The following is an 18,508-nucleotide window of genomic DNA, read 5'->3' on the forward strand; positions in this document are numbered from 1 at the left end:
ACTCGCAAGCTATGGCCGTGGGTTTGCAGGATGTCCAACGTAGTGGGAAGGCTTTTTTGTTACCACAAACAGATAGGCGTCGTTTTGAACACGCCTCAGCCAATTCCGCCATTGTTCTCTAGAGTTGGGAACCTAATTCCCTGTACAAACTCGCCTCGTGGACGAGGGTGGTGATGTGGTCTGGTTGGTTGGTTATCGTGGAATAGTATCTGGCATAGCGCAGCAAAACGTAGACACGGAAACATGGGCTCTATTTGTATCCGTGTTCTGCTGCGCTATGCCAGATACCCTTCGCTTCGTGGGTTTGGTTATTGTGAATAGATGGACCGGTCTCCTATACCGCCGGTCTCCTGTAGCACCGGTGGCAAGGTATGCAGCACTGACATTTCAACGAGGTCCGTACAAGTTCTGTACGCTTTCAGACAGAGGTGGCATTTCCTAATGTTCTATTTCATTGTCCATGCATTCGGCTCTTCGTCATGAGCTAGGACATGACTCGTACACCACCGCGCCGCCGTTATCACTAGAATCGTCGACTAAGAGCGTCGCGTGATAAGAAGCATTGTAAATGAAACAGAACGTTACAAAAATACTGGCCCAGATGGAAAAGAGCCTTGTGGTAGAGGACAACGTGCTGTATGCGTACAGCTTACCAACCAACCGCCAACGACCAACCGCCAACGAATGTGAGCTGCTAAGCGCGCCAGTAGTCTCGGCTATTTAAATTTAATTAGCGCTGTTCGAGTTTAGCTCAGTTAGTTTCCAGCAAGGCAATGATTATGATAATTAGTGGCCGTGCGAAAATTATTGAAAAGGTCTGCGCAGAAGACTGAAGATGAATTGATCTTTCTTTATTTTATTTATTTTTATTTATTCGATTACCTCAAAGGCCCCTAGTCAAGGGGTAGTAAATGAGGTGTGCGCATTCACAAGGCGTACATTAACAACTAGTGTAAACATTCACTAGTCGATACATTCACAAATATAAATAAAATCGTGCGAGCAAAGAGCATAACTGCATGACGTCGTTGCAAAAAGCGTCACCTTCTTGGTGGCCAGACAAGACGTGTAAATCGGGGACCTTGCCATTAGTTATTAGTTAGTATAATGCATATGAATTTGAAAGCTAGTGAAATTGCATTTATCGTCGTATTGTCGTCGTTGAATGATACTCGACTAGATTTCCCAGGCAAAATGAGGACTTCGCTGAGATTTACAAGAGATCTGACTGAGATCGCCGCAGGAACAGGCAGTGAGAGGTGTCAGTTGCTCGAAGTTATTATAGCAGTGATAACTGGAGACCGAAGAAGAAAAAAAAACACAGGCAAGAAAAGAAAAAAAATTCTTGTGTCAAGTATGGAGGGTTGTCTTCTGCAGATTTCTTTTTTTTTTTTTGGCTCATTCGTGGTTTTTTTTCCCCCGTTTTCCTGGTTCAAAGAGCATTTATAGTATCGCTCCGGAAAATAAAGTTAAATTGTAAGTTCCTCACTGTGTGTATCCTTTTTTTTGTCATCCTTAATTGCCTAATGCGCTGAGAAAAACATCATATTTTGCGGCAACAATTTTGGCCAACGCTCAACCATAGTGTTAACGAGTACGTTCTGTGGAACACGTGCATAGCGTCTTGCGATTCAATGAACACGCAGCTAAGCTGAACATTATTAAGACGAGCTTACGTCTTCCTTGCATGTGTAAACCGCAGCATTGCCATGATATAGTTCACAATTCATTGAAAAGGTAATTATTCTCATATACTTCATATAATTCACTTTTAAGAAACTAATTCAGCAGCTGAAGCCCGCTTCTCTGCCAGTTACACATGTCTCGTTACCATTCTCTTAAGCGTCTTCCACGCCGTAGGGGATTCCCACGCGAAAGAAAATTCAACTCTGCTCATCACAACTGCTTGTGCCAGCTTGCGTCATACGCATTATATTCGTGTGTGTGTGTCTGTTATGCGGATCCCTGCTGCATTTTGTTCCGCAGCTGTCAATACCGCTCCAGCAATGTGCTGTCAGTGATGATGAGATTGTACGAATGAACGAATTGACGAATGTAGGAAGCAAGAAAGGAACAAACGGATGAAGAAACTGCGAGCAAGCAGCAAGTGTCTGCCGTCCTGATCGAGTAATGCACCGTGAATTACGGTAATTGTGACGGTGTACCGCTCGATAAGGAAAACGCGTCTATCATACCTACATAATGGGCATTCTGTTCTTCTCCCCCCCCCCCCCCCCCTCTATCTCTCTGTCCAAGAAGAAAGAAAATACACAGACTGAGCAAAACCTTACCGGTGTTAGACGCCCGGAAGGACGGCACCGAGGCGCCCCTGGCGGACGCCGTGCTCTTGGAGTTCTCGGAGTCCATAGCCCAGCGCTGCAGGTTCGGCATCCGAACGGCTTTTCTCTTGCGCGAACCCAGCTCGACGCCGCGTGGTGGCGCACTGCGGAGGAACAAGAACACGTGAGAGAGTGCTTATTACCATGTTCATTAGGTTGTTTGAACCAAGCAAGATTCAGGCAGCCCTTGCACTAACCCTCCATTGAAGGGCATCCAGTGCTTTCATACAGTGTTGACGAAAGCATAAAAAAAAAAAAAACACTTTTTCTAGAAGTATAACTGGCGATTCACATACACGCGACAGCTATTTTTTTTTCTTTTTTTCTCTTCTTCCCGTGGTGTAATACGTCATTTACGAGCACAGATGTAGGTGCATCGGCGTGTCCTTTCTGACAACGTGTGAGAATATGCGTACATCTAATGGCAGCAGGGTAGCTTCTCCTATAAGTGATGTCGTCATGGCTTTGATGGTCTGCGTAACTTTGAAAACTGTCTTGGAGCAGATTTAGCTGTAGAAAGCAACGTGCCACAAAAATTGATTGCAGAGACCATAATGGCTATGGCTGTGAAATTCTTGCGGGAGGAAATTCTTAAAGCGACAGTGCTACTTGTGCAAGCCATTTTGTAACTGCGTTATGACTATCTATCTATCTATCTATCTATCTATATATATATATATATATATATATATATATATATATATATATATATATATATATATATATATATATATATATATATATATATATATATATATATATATATATATACGTGCGATAAAGCACCAAAGAATGAAAAATGCGTCATCAGCAACATTCCAACCTGCCGTGATGCGCAGTAGCGCCCAGCTTATTATAAGCCTCAGAGCCATGCAGTTCAGCAAAAGTGAAGCTCTCGCTTTCATAGCTTCACTTTTGCTGAAAGAAGTGAAGCTCTCGCTTTCATAGCTTCACGAGTAACACACGATGGTACGTAGCACTCGCATACGTATTCTGAATGCGCAAGTGGGCACGAATAAACCATGGAAAACTGCTAGATACCTTGTAAGCTTGCGATATGCTACTGACGCTGTTCAATGTGCCACTGATAAAAAATAGTGATAACGCTCCACTGGAAACTATGGGTGCCATCAGCGAACTACATTCCCCGAGTTTATAAGCCAATACCGAGCGCTACAGCTGTAGGCGGTGTACACCGTGTTTATTTCATTCAGGTACCTCACGGACTCCAACGGCAGTATTATGTGATGGGGGTTACAAATTTGGGTGCGAACAGAAGCAGTTTGAACATTGCTATTTGAACATCGTATACAATAGGAAATCAATAAACGGGCAAATGGAACGAAATAGAAACATTTCAGAACAAAATGCTGCGTATTTTTTTCTTTGAAGATAACGGGATCAGAGATGTGAACATTGTCGTGCGGAAGACCATTCCAATAGATGATTGCACGTGGCAAGGCTGATGAGTTGAACGCGGCGGTTTTTCGCGAAAGACGTTTGAAACTGAGGTGATTATGCAGTCGGTACGATGTGCGAATCAGCCGTGTAAGTGGTAGGGTAAATTAATGACGGCTACAAACAAGTTTATGGAAGAGACAGATAAGTGGAATTGTTCTGCGATCTAAGGACGGAAGGGACAACGATGTCCTAATGTTAGTTATGCTGGAATTCCGGCCGCAATCTCGTGCAGTAAAATGAGCGGCACGATTTTGTACGCATTCAAGGGAATGAATGAAGTATTCTTGAAGAGGTGACTAAATGGAAGATGCGTATTCAAGCTGAAGGCGAACAAATGTTTGATAGGCGAGTCGAACTGCGTAGGACTCTGACGTTGCGCTTTAAATAACCTAATGCGCGGTTGGCTTTAGCAGCGATTGTTCCAGAGACTAGGTAAAAAATGAACGCCTAGGTACTTATATGATGACGCGAGAGTGACTGGACTGTTATTAAGTAAATAAATATATGAAGAATTGGATCATTTGCGGCTAAATGTCATTAATCGGCATTTATCAGTGTTAAGGGACATTTGCCATGAGCACCAGGTGGTAATGTGGTCAAAATCTTTCTGGATAGCTATATGGTCGCTATCAGAGTGGATTTTGCGATAAATAACGCAGTCGTCTGGAAACACTCTGATTGTCGGGGTGATGTTTAATGGTAAGTCATCAGTATAGATGAGAAAAAATAATGGGTCGATTGCAGTGCCTTGGGGAACGCCAGATGATACATCATTAAGGTAAAATGAATAATTATGAACTGACGTGAACTGTTTACGAAAAACTAAGAAGTTTGTTATCCAAGAAATTATTAAGGAATCAAGGCTCAAAGAAGATAGTTTTGCTATTATACGACAGTGTGGAACGCGATCGAAGACTTTAGTAAAGTTGAGGAACAAACAGTCCATTCTCAGAAGTAGTTAGTTAGTAAACTCAAGTATTAGAATAGTAAGCTGTTGGGCTGTTGCGAGTGAGCGTCTTTCCCGTCCAGGTCTCCTTTTTTTTGCAACACTTCTCTGCTCCCCTTTGCAAAATTAAACTCAATAGTTGCGTCTCCATTGATAGCCCCTTCCTAAACCCATGCTGTTTTGAGTGAAGGAAACCGTTGCTTTCTAAATGCAGTGTCATGTTGGATGCAACGACATGCTCGAGAAGTTTGCAAGTTATCACGGCGCGCAAGCGGGTATGTCACGTGGTACTTTTTTTTATTTCGCGGCCACCCGCAGTAACCTGAAGACTTAATTGATAGAAGGTTAGAAACCATCTAAGCGGACGTTTTGCGAAGCGCTCTGCAACTTTCTAATTGGAATATTTTGCCTAACTTCGTTGCTTCAGAAGTTGATTAATTAAGCTTGACTAATTATTTAATTAGGCAAAATACAATATATAGCGTGACACACTACACACAAAAGTCACTTTGTACATTTGGTCGTGTCGTCTACGTTCGGTCGACATACATTTGGTCGCGTCGTCTTAGAGTGCATCGGCTCAATTTGAAGCTCTGGCTAAAGTTAGCTGAAACACCCTGTGTATCTATGTATGTATATATATATATATATATATATATATATATATATATATATATATGCTTTCATTCAATTAGGAACCATAAGTAATTTCCGTGATGCTTTCATTTGTGTCTGTTTTATGATATGATTAATGAAAATCGGCCACCTGGGTGAACCATCTTTCTTCTCGTTCATTACATAACGAGGATCTTGAATCCGGCAGCACTGATCCTGTCAGGTAGCATGTGTGCGTTCATTGACCAGTTGCCTACAACCAAGCAGTTCACGTATTACGTGACGCCTGCGGCAGAAACGATGTTCCACATCCGCCGCCAAGGCTTGTGAGTGGTGGCGCTGGCTAACACTCCCGGGGTTAGTCATAGTCGTAAAACAGAAATAGCCAAGAAAGTGGACGGCAATACCGCGCCGCGGCAGCTCGGTTGGTGAAGTCATCGCACGCGTAATGCGAAGACGTGGGTTCGAATCCTGATTGCGGCCGATTGTTCTATAGTCCACTTTCATTTCCATTTATTTATCCTTTTATTAATTCAAGTAAGAGCTAGAGGTAATTTCTCCTATGCTGTCATTGTTCGTTGGCTTCTTAAGATATGACTATATATACATACGTCTGTGTGTTTGTTTGTTTATTTATTTATTTGGAGGGCGTATGTGCACGGCGGCCCTAAAAAAATTAAATGGCAGGAACAGATGACGCAGCAGTAAGCGCAAAGGGGCAATTCCGCCCAGCGGAAGAGCCTAGCTATCCGAGAACACATGCACTGGGTTTCTGCTTTGCGCACTCGCGCGTACTCTCGACCGTTTCGCCGATGCGCTCTGTCATACGGCGGTGATCGGTTCTTCGGTCGACCCTCGCACGATATTAAAAAAAAAAAAAAATCGAAAGGGTGGTGCATGAGAAAAATTACGTTCGTAGTGATTAGTTGACTAAGGTGACTGTTTAGGCATGTTGGTAGGACATGAATGCAGCTTTTTGCGCGCATGACGCGCTTGTGTGTCTCAGCCTCTTCTTCGTCCTCGTCTTGTGCGCAAAAAAAAAAGCTGCATTCATGTAGTGATTAACGTCTTCTTCCGCACTAGTATGGTAACTGGCAACTCTCTCTCTCACACAGCTACTAATTCGCACGCACGTCGCATTATCGGCACACAAGGAAGGTTGTGCCGCTGCCAAAAAAAGAAAATTGGTTCCTTGCAAGTATAAGCGACATGACAAAACATGCGCTCCGCCATTCATACAGCTGCATTATGAAGATGAAAATAATCGAATTCATCCTAAAGCGATTTGGTAGCAGAGTGTCAGCGGAATCATCAAATAATAAACTGAGAGAAAGATGATAGAGACGAACTATATTACAGGTCGACTCTGCGTTCTCGCAGGTCACTGCCTTTCCCTCTTTCACACAGTGCCCATCCAATGCGGTGGCTCAGTAGCTATGGAGTTCTACTGGTGAGCGCAAGACCAGGGGCTCGATGCTCATAGTAAGGTGCGTCACAGCGCAACACAACACAAGGACAAAATAAGGTTGTGTTGCACTGTAACGAACCTTACTAACTGTAACGAACCTTACTATGAATCCCAACCAACTGGCCCAACTTTCCAGCTCGATGCTCGGCCGTGGCGACCGCATTGCTTGGGTCGTGATGCAAAGATTCTCGCGTAGCGTGCTGTAAACGTGCGCGTCAAGAAACCCTGGGTCATGGAAAATAATCCGGTGACACAACCCTACATCATAGCCTTTGAGTTGAAGCACGGTTGTGTGCTGGTAAACATTCACGTCGAAAAAATAAAAAAAAAATAAAACGTCCCACTTCTGTCTGCAACGTTAACCTTTGCGCATGGTTCTTTTCTCGACTATAGCGAGTTGCTTTGGGACGTTGAGACCCACAATTTAAAACATTCCCCCTCCCCCTCCCCCATTAGCGCGCAAGCAAATGTCACAAGTTATAATAAAAACATGCTAAGAATAACTAGCGCCTACCTTGAGTACACGGCGTTTTCATGGTGAGCAGCATAAAAAGCGAACGCACAGGAGCACAGTGAGCCAGATATACGCAGGCCGTCCATTTTTGGTCGACCGACCTTGGCAATGACGCTGAAAACATTATACTGATTGACAAAAAAAATAAAAGAGAAAAAAAAAGGCAGGACAGTCCGGTGGTCGCACGCTGAGATAATTAACAAACATCTTATCACACATTATCAAAGCGTATGTCCGCTACATTTTCTTTTATACTTGTATTATTTTTTTTTTTCGCTTGCGAGAGGTAAGCATTCAATCCGCGTTAAAAGCGACCTGATGAATGCTCTATTATCAAAGATTCCGGATCTTCGTTATCATTTGCTCTTTTAGAAAGAGCATGCGTTGTGCAGTATATATGACCTCATCGAAAGTTAACCCGTCGTGTTATCTGCATGCATTTCTAGAATTCCACGGCTGGCAATGACCCGCTTGCGGTGTTCATTGCGCGAGAAAAAAAAAGGAAAATAAAGAACCGCTGGCAGTACGTGCCAGGGTCGTCCAGTGCGTACCGCCTACGCCATACCTATTTTTCAGTTTCTGCACAATCGTGGGAGCGGAGGACTTCTCTCCTGTCTTTCAGTGTTTACCGCTCCGCGACTCGGGTTGCCGATATTCAGTGCGTTCTTTGCAGAGGGGACACAATCAGTTTTTGTGCCGTGATAACGTCTTCCATATCTGCCGCAAACGACTCGAGGACGAATGAGCAAGAAATTATAGCGGCTTTCTTTGTTGTATAAGCTATGTATAAGCTACGTTATCAGTATTTTTTTTATGGCTTGATCTTTATTTAAAACAACGTGTCACTTTAAAAAACGGTGCTCTGGTATTGTGGCGTCTTTCCGCTGCTGTCATTGTTGACAGAGGGGACAAAGGTTGCCTCAAGCCATCATTTCAGAGGCTTTCACACCAGCTTCCTGTTACACTGCACCGTGACGAAGCAAATAAAGCAATCAATCAATCAAAACAAGGCTCTCCTGTAATCGCTCCCTTATACGACACCGAAACGGCTTGCAGTCTGGCGACGCCGCCACATGAAGGGTTAGGTCAATTGACCATGTAGCATGATATCTTGGTGTTGAATATATTTCGTATATTAATGCTTCAAAATTACTGGAAGAGAATCGGATGACGCGCCTATGCATGCAATCGTAGCAATGAGCTTCATACTGAGCGGATTTCATTATATACTTCTTGATTTGAAGAAAGCATTTTATTCCATTAAGTACGACATTTTATTGTATAAATAGCAAAGTACGAAGTTCAATGGATAGGTCGGCAACATACAGATAGTTATTTAACAAATCGCGGCCAGTGTACTGAAGTAAACGGAATTTGTTCGCAAACAGGTGCCATGAAATTTGGTGTACTGCAAGGTTCCGTTTTGGGACCCATCTTGTTTCTGCTTGAATTAAATGATTTCAATATCATTTCTTTAACACAGCAAGCCATTCAATATGCAGAGGGCGCAAACATATTTTTCGTTTGAGGAAACAGTCTCAGCTTAGAAAGAGAATGCAACGCCTAGCTCGTTGAACAATCTACAAACAAACTGCAGTTGAACATTCGTAAAACAAAGTATCTTGTTTGTCTAGCAAAGAAAACAATTCACACGTTCTTCAACCTGCAATATGAAGACAGCGGTTTAGAGCATGTTTCACCGTAGAAGTTCCTTGGTAGTTGTTTTTGATGAGAATCTTAGCTAGAATGCACACATGGCGACCATGCATTAATCTCGAAATCCTTAGGTGCCTTGCACAAATATAAAAATTCCCTGCCCGTACGGCTTAAATTCACGCTCTTATACGGTTCTGTTTGCAGTACTGACCTATCGTATCATCATCATCATCATCATCATCATCATCATCATCATCATCCGCAGCAGCAAGCAGCAGCCTATTTTTATAACCTGTGCAGGACAAAGGCCTCTCCCAACAATCACCATTTATCCCTCTCTTGCACTAGCTGATTCCAACTTCTGCCTGCGAATTTCCTGATTTCATCACCCTACCTAATTTTCTGCCGTCCTCGACTACCCTTCCCTTCCCTTGGAATTAATTCTGCAACTCTAATAGTTGACCGTTTATCTGCCTTACGCGTTACTTGGCTTGCCCATATTCATTTTTTTTTCTATTAATGTCAACTAGAATATCGGCTATCCCCGTTTGCTCTCTGATCCACAAGGCTCTCTTCCCGTCTCCTAACGTTACGCGTAACGTTCTTCATTGCAGCGCTCTTTGCGCGACCCTTAACTTGTTCTCGAGCTTCTTTGGCAGTCTCCAAGTTTCTGCCCCATATGTTAGCGCCGGTAGAATGCAATGATTGTATACTTTTCTTTTCAACGACAGTGGTAAGCTATCAGTCGTGATTTGGTAATGCCAGCCGCATGCCCTCCAACCCATTTTTGGGTTGTTCTTCGTGTTCTACGTCAGAGGGTAACCTTCATATGCTACATAAGATATAGAAACGTGGAAATTAAAGTATTTAAGGGCTTTCAAGAATTGATCACACTTAGCCTTACTTTAATAAAGCTCAGGCTCCTCATCTTAACGATCTTATATCACTTGAACTTACAATAACTGTTTATTAACAAATCCGTTCTGACCTTGTAGCTTTTAACATGGTTTGTAAAGAAAGAGGTTCACACCTTTACAACATCACAATTGTTACTCCTCGTATTAAAACGCTGTATGGGTATGTCACAAAAGTCGCGTTATTTCTTCAATTCTCCGCCCCCGCATCCTATGTATACACGCCTATTAAGCATCGCTTATTTAAGAGTGGGCCACAAGCCTACGTGCCGCACAGTTTCGCAAACGGTGGAGAACGTGATCTTGGGTACATCCAGAGCACGTTGAGCTATGTGTGTTCGTGACTGCTGTAATGTGTGTGATTAATTTGTTCGCCGGAGAAGGTGACCGCTGGTAGGGTCGAAACCATGGTGGCTACACACCCGGGCTACGTGAGGCCGGGTGCATCCGTGGCTGTTGTTTTGTGTGTTATTAAATTGCTTGCCAGTGAAGGTGACCGCTAGCAGAGTCTAAACCCCGGTGGAAGAAAGCCCGGCCTACGTGAAGCCGTCTTCGTCCGCAGCTATTGTTTTGTGTGTGATTAAATTGACTGCCGGTGAAGGTGATCGCCAGTGGAGCCCGAACTACGGCGAGAACCAGTGTGCGCGTGTGTGATCCATGTCTAGACGACAAGAGGTGAACGCCGGCGCCACGAGAGGTTTATAAAAGCGCACCGATCCTACACTTCACCAGTCTGCTCCGGGGACGATAAACGAACGCCGAGCAACTCCCGGGCAAATAAGCTGCCGACATAACGCCCCGACATCGAACACCGCCAGCCGCCATGGAAGCCAGCCGCCGACGTCGAGGCGCCGACTTCGAGGGTCACTTACGGGCAGCATCGGTTGGGACGGACTGCCGGCGCGCCCGGTTAACTGTGTGTCGCTTTTGATTCTGTGGACTGTGGACTCTAAAAATTAGCTTTCTCGATTACTGCTTAGGAATCTAGTTGGAACTGCTGTTCATTGTTCATGTTGCGATTGCACATAGTAATTGTTTAACTTGTTTACAACTGTTCTTTGGAATTGTCACTTTACTGTTTCCGTCTAACATATTCATATCCATTACTTAATAACGCCAGTTTATTTTGTTGCTGAGCAATCACATTAAATTACTGCCTTTTCTTGATTTCATCAAGCCTTTGTCTCGTTCACGACGGTAATTGGCGAAAGCCAGGCACCAGACTCCACCCCCTTATGCCACTACTCAGGAGGAGCTAACGCATCGACGCTGAGTCGTGACAGTGTGACAACCAACACACTATGTCATCGCAATGGCTCCTGAACAAATTACAGCGTTTCTGTTCACCTAGACCAAAAGGTCGAAACAGCCCAAGTGTTTAAAAAGAGCGTAAAACTGCATTTACTGTTATGCATGCAAACTTAGCAATGTATTCTGGTGTTATTTCTCATCTTTTACTTTCCCATTTGTTACCGCAGCCTTTGCCTATGCATTTTGACGCTTCTTAGCAAAAAGGTGTAGTTTCCTTATGGCTACACCATTGTGATGGCATGCGACTGCTGCTGGATGTCACCGACTATTTCTTGCTTTGTATCACACGAGTGTTGAGAAGTGCCCGAGACCCTTTCAGGCGAATATGCTGTCTTTAGACCCAAGCTCCTGGACACTGGTTGCGCGAAAGAAATATTGAAATTCAAGAAGAAAAATATTTGTTATCATATTTCTTCTTACAATCGGGACTCATCAGATAAATGTCGCTTTATTCAACTGATGAGACACGTGACATAGAAAAAGACAGTTTAAGAAAAGGGGTAGAACTTATACAATACAAACAAAAGAGGAGCAATAACCCATAATGAATAAATTGCATGAGCACGTGTGCGTAAATGCAGGAGTCGCGTATACAACACATTCAGTACGCAGAAACGTTGAGTAGCCTTGAAGTCTAGCAACGTTGTTACTTTGGCATTTAGAAGTGTTGTGACGTGCCGCGGTGGCGTAGTGGCTTCGGCGCAGCGCTGCTAAGCTCGACGTAGCGGGACTAAATCCCGGCCAAGGCGACCGCATTTCGATGGGGGCGAAATGCAATAAACTCAGTGGCCTTTTACTCTTTGAAGAAGGATGACCAGCGAGGCTGTGTATGTGGGCCCTTTAATGACGAACTGCACCTCCACCACGGATCGGCCCACGTATGGGGAGAGTGCTTAACGCCTGCGTCACCTCCGCCGCGGGTCGGCCCGGCATTGCACTATCTTCTGGATCCGCCCACGTATGGGGAGAGTGCTTAACGCCTGCGTCACCACCGCCCCGGGTCGGCCCGGCATTGCACTATCTTCGCGATCGGCCCACGTTTGGGGAGTGCTTAACGCCAGCTTCACCTCCGCCGCGGGTCGGCCCGGCATTGCACTATCTCCGGGATCGGCCCACGTATCGGTAGTTTTCTGCTTACCACGCCAACGACACGAAAATTTCCTTGGACGGTAGAGGTATACAGCTTCGCTGTAAAACGCACGTGTACCGTCGATTGGGTGTACGTTGAACAAGCCCAGGTGTCATCGAAATTAATACGGAGTTTCCCACTACGGGTGTGCCTCATGATCGCACGGTGGTTTTTTGCACGTAGAACTCCATAATTTAATTTAGAAGTGTCCTGAAGGATAGTGTACTGCCACCAAGGCTCAAGTTTTTTATGGGGATTTCTTTACTACAAGGTTCTCAGAAATGCTAGAGTTGAAGCCCCGAAGCTAGCCAGCTAGTTAACGAACGAATAAGGTAGGTTGAAGGAAGCAAGCATGACCCGAACTCTGTGGACAAAAACTCAATTTTTTTCCGACTCGTCCTTCTGCAGGACGCGCGCTGGGCAGCGCGCTCTAGACCGGCCTCACCTGTTGTGGCCGTACGTGTTCGAACGCTTGCCGTGCATCGGGAAATGCTTTGGTAATTAGGTTCGAGAAAGCATGTAGACTTCAAGCAAGGCATCAAACTGGCGCGCGCATTTTGCTGCTCAGAAAACCGCCTCGTTTCCATCGTAGCCCAAGCGGCTGGAGTCAGCAGATCGTGTAGGAAGCTCAAACAGCTACAACGCCATCTGGCCAGCGTCCGGTGCCCATACTTAGTATAGGCCCATATAGGCACTGAGCCGCCATGAGGCCTACAACTAAGTTCCCTACTATATAGACCCGTCTAAGTTTAACCCTTGGTGAATGGGCGTTCTATAGCAAGCTGACTCTGGACTGCGCTCACGCGCCCATTACAGGACGAATTATTCTGCTTTCCGACACAATTATTAACGCCCATATTTAGAAAAGCTTCATGAAGCACATGCTTGACTTGATATAAGTGACGCCTGTCGTGAACCCGTCGGAGCTAACGCGATGAGCGTCTTAGGCACGTTCACGAGAGGCGTCATTTAGATCAACTTAAGCACGGGTTTCAAGTTAAGATGCCTTTCAAATACGGGAGTTAAGTGGTTACTTCAACTGGGCCACCAGGCGATCGGTATTGTTCCAGAGATGTCCTGCTTTGCCGAAGCAAATTTGCCCACATTTTCACTGCAGTATCTGTTGACTTTCAGTCCTCTCAGTCATTCTTTATGCGCTCCTTGTGTGTTTGCCAGCACAGCTTCTTCCTTCTAACATTGATTGATGTTATCCATTGCTTCAGCCGTTGCTAATAAGCAACCATGAACCAGGTGCTACATTAGACAGATTGAGCGAGGAGAGCCGAGATAGCAGTAGCTGAATCCCTATTGAAGGATTAAGCAACGTGCATGCGACAGTGCGATACCTTCAGTGCGCTAAGAAGGCCTTTTAACTTTGCTGCGAGACGGTGGCCGCAACAATATTATTTAATACCGTATGTTATGTGTCCATTGTACGTTCTGTATAATTTCATTTATCATCCCATTCAAATGGAGTAGCACGCCTGGCATGCAGTCAGGCAAACCTCTCCAGTTTTCATTAAAGAGCCTCTCTCTGTCTTTCCCTGCAGTTTATGGCACCATAATTAGGGATAAATTACTCAACAGACTTGGCATTGTTAACGCGCTGGCTCCTACTTTTGTTTGTGCCCAAGCGTTCTTTTAGGGTGCGATCTTGTACGCGTTCCAATATAGAACGGAGGCGGTTCGTTCTTTATGTCACGAAATAGGCGGTATGTTCCGTTCCGTTCGTCCAAAAGCAGACGACAACGGAATGATTGAGAGCAGATATCGCGTCACAATTGACGTCATGGCGTTCGGCACGGTTCAAATTGACGAATCGTATTTGGCTCGGTGGAACGAACCGCCTCCGTTCTATTTTGGAACGCGTACAAGATCGCACCCTTAGGGTGCACATCGGTGCTGCGAAGTGTTCAGTTATGAAAATTACGAAATAATTACCACGGGGCTGTTTGCATGACGTGTGCACAGCACATAACCACGGCACTGAAGCGTCACTGCCCTTGGAATCTCCCCATTTCTAATTAAACAACGCGCTGCAGACGGAGTCAGGCACGGGGGCGGCAAGGAGGTGCCAAACAGCGGGGAAAAATAAATTGCGGCCAGGGCGACAGAGCGACTTGCCGGCATGCTAATTAGGAGGCCGAAACGTGGCATCGTCGTCGCCGCCCCGCTGCCACTCGTAAGCTGTCATGGCCAAGCGCCGCGGGCCGCACTTTCCTGCGTGCCGTCAAGCGCATGTGCGCACTTTTGCGCTGCGATTCCAGGCGCGACGTACGGTGACGGTGCGTAAAAACGCCGATGTCTGCGGAACCACTTGGCGGGCGCGCAGTCCGCATGAGCGGCGAGTCCGTGCGCGTCGCCACGCGCGCGCGGGCGGGACGCGCCTGCGATTCGCAAAACGCCGATGCGGCACATTCGTGTGGCCGAGCGCACTTCGCTCGCTTTGCCGGCTCGCCGTCCGTCATTCGGCTGCGCAAAGCCTCGACGCTGCGCAGCCCTCTATTTTGACCGCTCTTCGGGCGAGCATACTGCACAGCTTATCGTACTCGCTTACCGTCTGCCAAAATACGCCGAATCTTTATCGCAGTGCTCGCCGCGCTCAACGTCCTGGCTGCTCGTTTGTGTGCAAGTCTGAAGCTCTCTCCAAGGTGGGGTCGTATTTCGCAATGCGTATTCGCTCTCCGTAAATCGTTTATGGTCCGACGCTCCGAGTGGCCGATGCCCTCGATAATGGCGACGCGTCGTCTTGCGAATCGACGATTATAAGGGCGAAAAGAGGGAAATGCAAGAACGCCCGTGTACCCTGCATTGGGGGCGCATTAAAGATCCCCAGGTAGTCTAAATTAATCCAGACTCGCCCACTACGGTGTGCCCCAAAATCAGGTCGTGGGTTTGACGCCTAAAACCTCACAGTTTAGATTTTGTAAGGGCGAAAAGAATTTTAAAAAAAGGGAACGAGAGGGGGGATGATATCAAAACACATCGTCCCCTTGTGGCCTCTCTCTCTCTCTCTCTCTCTCTCTCTATTTCTCTGCCTGTGTGTGCGTGCGTAAATGGCATCATGACATGCTGCGGGAGGCTTTTGCGATTCCAGCTGCGCAGCACAATTTGTGTTATGCTTTGTTTAGGATTCAGCTATATCCAGGGCTGCATGTTCAACAATCGATTCCATTTTCCGACGAATGGAGAAATAAATGGATCGTTGCGGAAAAAAAAAAAAGATACGGTTCCTGTAGCCCAATATCCATGTGCATCTCCGTCATGTCACTTAACTCAAAAGCTTAAATTGCTGCAATTTGCTTCTTCAGAACGGACTATAACTTGTGTTTTCACTTGTAGACACACACACTGATGTCACCGGAATAAGTTAACTGGCAAAAAAATAAAAGAAGAGTCATGGTGCTGTTATCATACACTTTGAATATTCATAGATTAGTAAGCGAGTTTCGTTGAGGTGCACTGAAAGCATGGTAGACGAGTATTTTTTGCATTCCGCCTCCATGGAAACGCGGCTGCCGTGGGCGGGAATTGAACACGTGGCCTTGTGCTCAGTGCAAAGGCCAGAGTCAGTGAGCCACCGCAACGGTTGCGGACGTTGCGACAGAGGACGAAGCGGCACCTCACGCTTCCTATTATATATATATATATATATATATATATATATATATATATATATATATATATATATATATATATATATATATATCATAACAAGCGTGAGGTGCCGCTTCGTCGACTCGAACGGTCTCAGCAGCAGTGAGAAAGGCAACGATGATGATGATCTATAAGGAGGAGAAAGTGGCCCCGCTAGACGCATAGCAAATGAAACATACCTTTTGCTATGCAGCTTCTGCGTTGCAACGCAGGATAAAGTTTAAGCCTGATAGACACGAGTACGACCTGCTGAAGAAGTGTGTAAAGACCACCGCTCGCGCCGCCAAACCGTACCAGTTCCTGGTTCTTGCGCGATGGCTCCGCGTCATCATTAATACTCGTATGTATAGAGTTTGTGTTCCAATTCTACTCCCAGAGGGAAAGAGAGAGAGAGAATGAGTAGACCAGTAACTATGTCTTTAAAGTAGTAGTACTAGCCCCGGCGGCAAAAGCGCCGTCCCGGTGCCGTTGAGTATCTAAGACGTGTGGAGACAAGAGTTGGCAGACTCCATCAACGAGACCTGCGGCGTTCGCTCTTTTGCAACAGACTGTACCACTGTGCTGTCAACTGATCCCTTACAAATCCCCAAATATGAATCTGTATGGTGCAGTACACCCTGGAACATGACATAGTAGAAGAAAACAGGTACAGGGATGCATCCGTGTATATTTTGATCAAATAAAGGCGTTTGACACTTCAACCAACGTTATGATATGCGCCGTCATTTTGTGTGCTTGTGTGCAAGTATGCGAGAGCATACAGCTCATTCTTGGCTGCGTTAGAGACGCATGGAACGCTTGTGCTGTACGGACGGGACAAACGGTTGTCACATTTGCAGATGGCACAAATTCATAAGGCTAAGCATGCATCTCCGAACACTGTACGGCAGCAGGCTGCGCCTTACACATCGTATTAAAAATTCAGCCCTAAATAATTTCGCGATCGGTCGCGGTGTGCTGGCTATCGGCTGGTCGGCTGCCATGATTGTCATCTGATGCGCTCCGTAGTGGGGGACTCCGGATAAATTTTGACCACCTGTGGTTCTTTTGCTTGCACTCAATGCACGGTACACGGGCAATTTCCATTTCGCCCCCCTCGAAATGCGGCAGCCGCGGCTGGCATTCGATCCCGTGCCCGCAGGTATAGCAGCGCAACACCAAAGCCACTACGCCAGCACGGCGGGTGTTGAACACAGGTATCCCGCTTCAGCAAACAGATTTCTTCGTCCTGACTACGTCTTGTTATTCCTGCAGCAGATGCGTATGTGCTGTTCTACAACGTGTACTGCCATTTGTTTTCTCCTATGTTTTTTTCTTGCTTTTACCTGTACATTTGCCGCTCAAGCAGCGCAGGGCAGCCAACCAAGTGCATATGTAGTTAAAGCGCCCCTCACCATTGTCTGGCCGCTTTGAGCTGGCAAGCGCAGTGCATACAATGCGCGCTCGCGATCGTGTCTACTAAGAATTAAATCACTACGCGTCACCGGAAAGAGCTGAAGTTTCAAACTAAACACCGTTTGCCCTTCTCGTCGCGGGCGCCGCGCTCCAAGACGTGGGGATGACGTATATCAGCAAGTGTGCCTACGTATATGCTGTGAAGTCGTCCATAGTGACACGTGACACTTCGAGAATTACTAGAGGCAGCAGCTGTTATCTGTATAATCTGTTTCTTCAGTAGACGAATTAAAGTCTAGAGAAATAAGAAAACACACAAGCCGGATATCTGCGTGTTTTTGTATTACTTCGCACCGCAGCACGAGAGATGTACCTCCGCTTCGTCTGCCTGTTCCCACGTCGTGCACTCGCGCGCGCTGAGAGCGAAACTGTGTCATTTTCTACCGTGTTCCAGCACCTGATCATGCTGTGCGATCCGCTTGCGTCTGCCTCAGTGTTCGTGCAGCACTTGCCTATACCGCGAGGCAGGTGTTCTCGTGCAGAGCGCGCAAACTCGTGCGCTGCGCGAAACGAGACAAACGCAACAGCTCGCGCGTGCCACCGTCAGCGGAAGTGCGTCACGCAGCACAAAAAAAAAAAAAAACGCGAGAAAAAAAAAAGAAGGCAGGGCACGTGACGTATACGTCATGCGATCCTTCAGCTCCGGTATGAGAGAACGAAGGGAAGGGATTTCGCTTGCGGAGGCTTGACGGGGCGAGTGGAGAGAGTGTACTTGCTGGCGGCGATGCTCGCCTTCCAAAATTATGGGTTCGTAGCACTGAAATATTTCTATCTCGGCTATTAATGAACCAACCTGTAAAATTATTGTGGTAGAACGCTCCCAAAAGAGCACGAAACGACTTCCAGCGTATAACGAAAATTTGCTATCGGGGCTGGTGAGGGGCCCTTTCAGCTCAATGACTTTCCTTCTTTCTTTTTCCGTCCACTCAGTATTCGCATAGAAGCTAATCTCACGTAATTATTGCACTGCAAACACAGCTCAATCATTTGAGAGGAACCTAGCTGTACGAGTGACATTTCTCATTGCCTACGCTGACTACAGT

The 18,508-nt window shown here is 46.0% G+C and overlaps 1 protein-coding gene across 1 annotated transcript in view; it reads right to left on the reverse strand.

Moving 5' to 3' along the window:
- Positions 1–18,508, reverse strand: part of LOC126516700 (LIM homeobox transcription factor 1-beta-like) — a 250,506-nt gene that overhangs the window by 156,056 nt on the left and 75,942 nt on the right. The window contains exon 2 of the mRNA XM_050166798.3: positions 2,292–2,443. Within this exon, the coding sequence (XP_050022755.1) occupies positions 2,292–2,443 (152 nt within the window). The remainder of the gene's footprint in view (positions 1–2,291; positions 2,444–18,508) is intronic.

Source organism: Dermacentor andersoni, chromosome 1, assembly GCF_023375885.2.
Source record: "Dermacentor andersoni chromosome 1, qqDerAnde1_hic_scaffold, whole genome shotgun sequence".
NCBI lineage: Eukaryota > Metazoa > Arthropoda > Arachnida > Ixodida > Ixodidae > Dermacentor > Dermacentor andersoni.